The sequence below is a fragment of the Myotis davidii genome, unplaced genomic scaffold (assembly GCF_000327345.1).
Source record: "Myotis davidii unplaced genomic scaffold, ASM32734v1 scaffold349, whole genome shotgun sequence".
Lineage (NCBI taxonomy): Eukaryota > Metazoa > Chordata > Mammalia > Chiroptera > Vespertilionidae > Myotis > Myotis davidii.
The window spans coordinates 50,455-53,876 of record NW_006299707.1 but is presented as its reverse complement, the minus strand read 5'-3'; the positions used below and the strand labels follow the sequence as shown (position 1 = coordinate 53,876).

The 3,422-nt window shown below is 43.0% G+C and overlaps 1 protein-coding gene across 2 annotated transcripts in view; it reads left to right on the top strand.

Annotated features, from left to right (window-relative positions):
- ADRA1A (adrenoceptor alpha 1A) overlaps positions 1-2,791 on the top strand; it is a 113,777-nt gene extending 110,986 nt beyond the window's left edge. For both annotated transcript variants that reach the window (XM_006775786.2, XM_006775784.2), the window contains exon 3: positions 1,469-2,791. In XM_006775786.2, the coding sequence (XP_006775849.1) occupies positions 1,469-1,501 (33 nt within the window). In that variant the 3' untranslated portion in view covers positions 1,502-2,791. The remainder of the gene's footprint in view (positions 1-1,468) is intronic.
- Positions 2,792-3,422: the final 631 nt, after the last annotated feature.

Genomic DNA, 3,422 nt, shown 5'->3' with positions numbered 1-3,422 from the left:
ACCCTTGGCCTGACCTTAACCAGCTTCACCCAGGGCCAATCAGCAGAAGGCAACTTGAGAGATCTTGTAAGTGGTGATGTGGGAAGAGCAGTGACCTAGAAGCCACATGGCCCGGGCCTCATGTCAGCCCCATCTTTGTGCCTAACTAAGTGACCCGGACAAGTCACTTGACCTCTCTTGGCCCCTCTTTTCTCGCCTTTGAAATATAGTAGGCAAATGTAATGGAGTTAAACATATGTAATCATAGTAGACCCCAATCTGTATTATAAGTCAAACATTATTCTAAATCAATTACCTTTAAGGTGTCTTAAAGCACTGAAAACTCCACATACAGGAATGACAGAATAAGTCTGTTTTCTTTGTTCATTCTCCTAGTTTAGGTTGATAAATTTCCAAAAGTTGGTCAAGACACAAATTACTCTTTCATTAGAGAGGAAATACTAAATGGATGTTGTGCCATTGCTTGGATGCTATCATTCCTAAATTTAGGGTGCTAGGCACCAAATTTCAATTCTCAGTTATTCCTTCGTTCCCTTCCTCCCACTATGCTATTTTCTTTGGGTGGGAAATATCTCTGCCTGAACATTTGTTTTAATTTTTAAAAATCAGACTCACTGTGATACTTTGAAGCTTTCCACCGAGCTCTCTCTCTCTCTCTCTCTCTCTCTCTCTCTCTCACTCTTTCTCTCTCTCAGATAGCCCAGAACAAGGGCACCCAGGGCTGGTGGTGTTTGTAATCTTTCTTGCCTTGACTACCCACTTGGCATAGGAAGTATTTTGTTGTCATGGTTGTTCTATAAAAGACTCTGCATAGAATGCTGTCGTAAAGATGTATGTGTGTCTGTAGAAAGAGAAGTAATTCTGACCATTGGAAAACACTAGAGTATCTGAAACAAAGCTTGGATCTAAAATCATCTCAGGAAGTAGGGCTGAGCTATGCTTGGCCTGGGTAACTGTAGAAGTCAGTGTTTACAAGATAAAACAGCAAATTTCTAGTCATGAACCATAGGCAGTTTTAATTTTAGCTGAATTGAAACCCACATCATGAAAGCACCCGCTTTCTGTCTCAGCTCTAGTTTCAAGTGCTGTCGGTGAGAGCCCCAACATTTCGGTGGATCCCTTGAAATGATCTCCAGGGCTCTTCTGGGCAGGTGGCTTGACAGAAAAGTCCATTGTGTGAGCTCAGCCCACCAGGACTCCGTCTGCCTTAGGCTGTCAGCCATCCTCAAAGGCCTTGTTTGGCAGGGACCTGTCAAAGGGTCTCTCTTGACTCAGAATCTCATACTTTTTTAAATGGAGGGAAAAGTTACTTTCAGGGATGAGGTTCTTTGCCCAAATCTGCTTTGTATAAACACAGCCTGTATCTATTTCAATCTTCTGGTTTTGAGAAGCAACTGCTGAGTTGTGGCAAAGGGTGAACTGGTTGGTGTTGACCCAAATTAAAACGAAGAGTTTTCCTTTCTTGCAGCGCTGGAAGAAGGGAGACAGCATCATCGCCTAGGGAACAGAATGTGACTGGCCTGGAAAACAGGGAAATGAGTATGGGCCTCGATTTACAAAGAACCAGCTCTACCAAAGTCTAAACTTGTAGAAATGGAGACGTTGTGTCTGGAGTAAGAATTTTTACTCTACGGAAGGATAACATTTGGGTCATGTTGATGCATGATGCTGTGTATGTGAAAACCATGGATGTAATTCATTACAGGTCATTCTGCCTTGATTTTGAAGGGACAGACAACTATTACATGCAGCCTGGTGTATGCCCACGGGTGCTGTCTTTAACCCCCAGCAAGGAGGGTGTCCAGCCCAGCCCCTTTCCTGCTACCCACTGTCAGGAGCCTGTATGTCCACATGGATGTACTTTTTTATCAAGCATTCATCTAAGACACAAATCTAACAAATTACTATTGTCAATGCTGGGACACCAGTGATTTAAGGAGTAACTGTGAATACAAATTTTTTGAGAGTCAGCTCCCCGCTATTGTGTCCCTCAAATTCTGGCATATTCACAGAAGTAAACAAACAAGCAAACAAAAAAACCTTGCTGCAAAACAAAATCACCTTCTGCCAAGGGAAGCTGCCATAACACACAGAAGGTCTTTCATTTATCCATCTGTGTTATCAGTAAGGGCTCCAGACACAGGTCCCGAGAGTGGAGGACAATGATGGACACATGTTCTTCATGACCAAGGCTCCTGTGGTCTGTGGAGAGCTCAGGCAAATCAATAATTATAGCAGAGTGGTAAGTGTTGTCCAGTGGGAGTTTGGTGGAAGCCTTGGAGTTAGCCTTCCCCAAAATAGTGACCTCTGAGTTGGATCCTGGAGGACAGAATGGAGTGGGACAGAAGGAGCTGCTCCAATCAAGGAAGGAGTGAACCTCAGGCACGTGCTAGTTTTGCCACCTCCTTCGTTCTGTTAGCGCACGCGGAAGTCAGTCTTGCTTAAATGGATGGCCACTTGGCTTTGCAAACCTCATCCCTCAAGTTCCCTTCAGACCAACCACACCTGCTTTCCTCCTCACTCTTTTGTTTTGTTTTGTTCTTTTCCAAAGAAGAATCAAGGATGAGCCAATAAATGATGAGTCCAGGGTTTTACTGACAAAGCTCCCATGTTCAGCTTGGCTGAACACAGAAAAGCTTATTTCTTTCTCATCATGCAAAAAACATTTGCTTCAACAAAAAGTGGCTCACGCATAAGAACAAACAAATGTTTTGGAAGTCTTAATACGCAAATCTTATATGCTATTATTTAACGTTTTTAAAAATTGAGAAATTGTTTTTTAGTGAAAAAACATTGTAATTGTATCATTCCAGTACCCCAAAGGCTGGCTGGCTCGTCGTCCATCGCTGAAGGGTCAGTATCTTTGCTGTCAGAGCGAAGGGTGCCTATCACAGCTCCAATGCAGCAGAGGTGGTGGGAGAAATGGAAACAAAAGTGAGGGCCTTGGAGTTGCTCCTTTACAATCAACTAGCAGTTAGGAAGGATGTGGCTTTCTGGGGCTAATAAAAACAAATTTGGAGGCTTGTTTTGTCTTTGAAATTAAAGCTGTGTTTTAGTAAATCCAGTTGATGCCATTTAAACATGAACCCTGTGCCATTTCCTGGCTTACTGCAGCTTTTCTGTTTCTCTCGCCATTAGATCTGTTCAAAATAGGAACGTGGCATTTCCATGTTTCCAGAAAAGCAAATGTGAGCTGACTGGCCACATTTGCTGTTACGGTTTTCCTAGAGCCCTTATGATTGTTGTGGCAAATAAGATCCTTGTAACGTACAATTTCTAACTATACCGTGTTTGTGATCTATGCCCTCCTCCAGGTTTTGGTATTTGGTCAGTTGAGTTGATCTTACCCTGTTCCCTCCATGTTACAGAGTTTAACTGTATCATGCTGAGAGTTTGGTGTGTGCTCTATGCTGGAAGAAGAA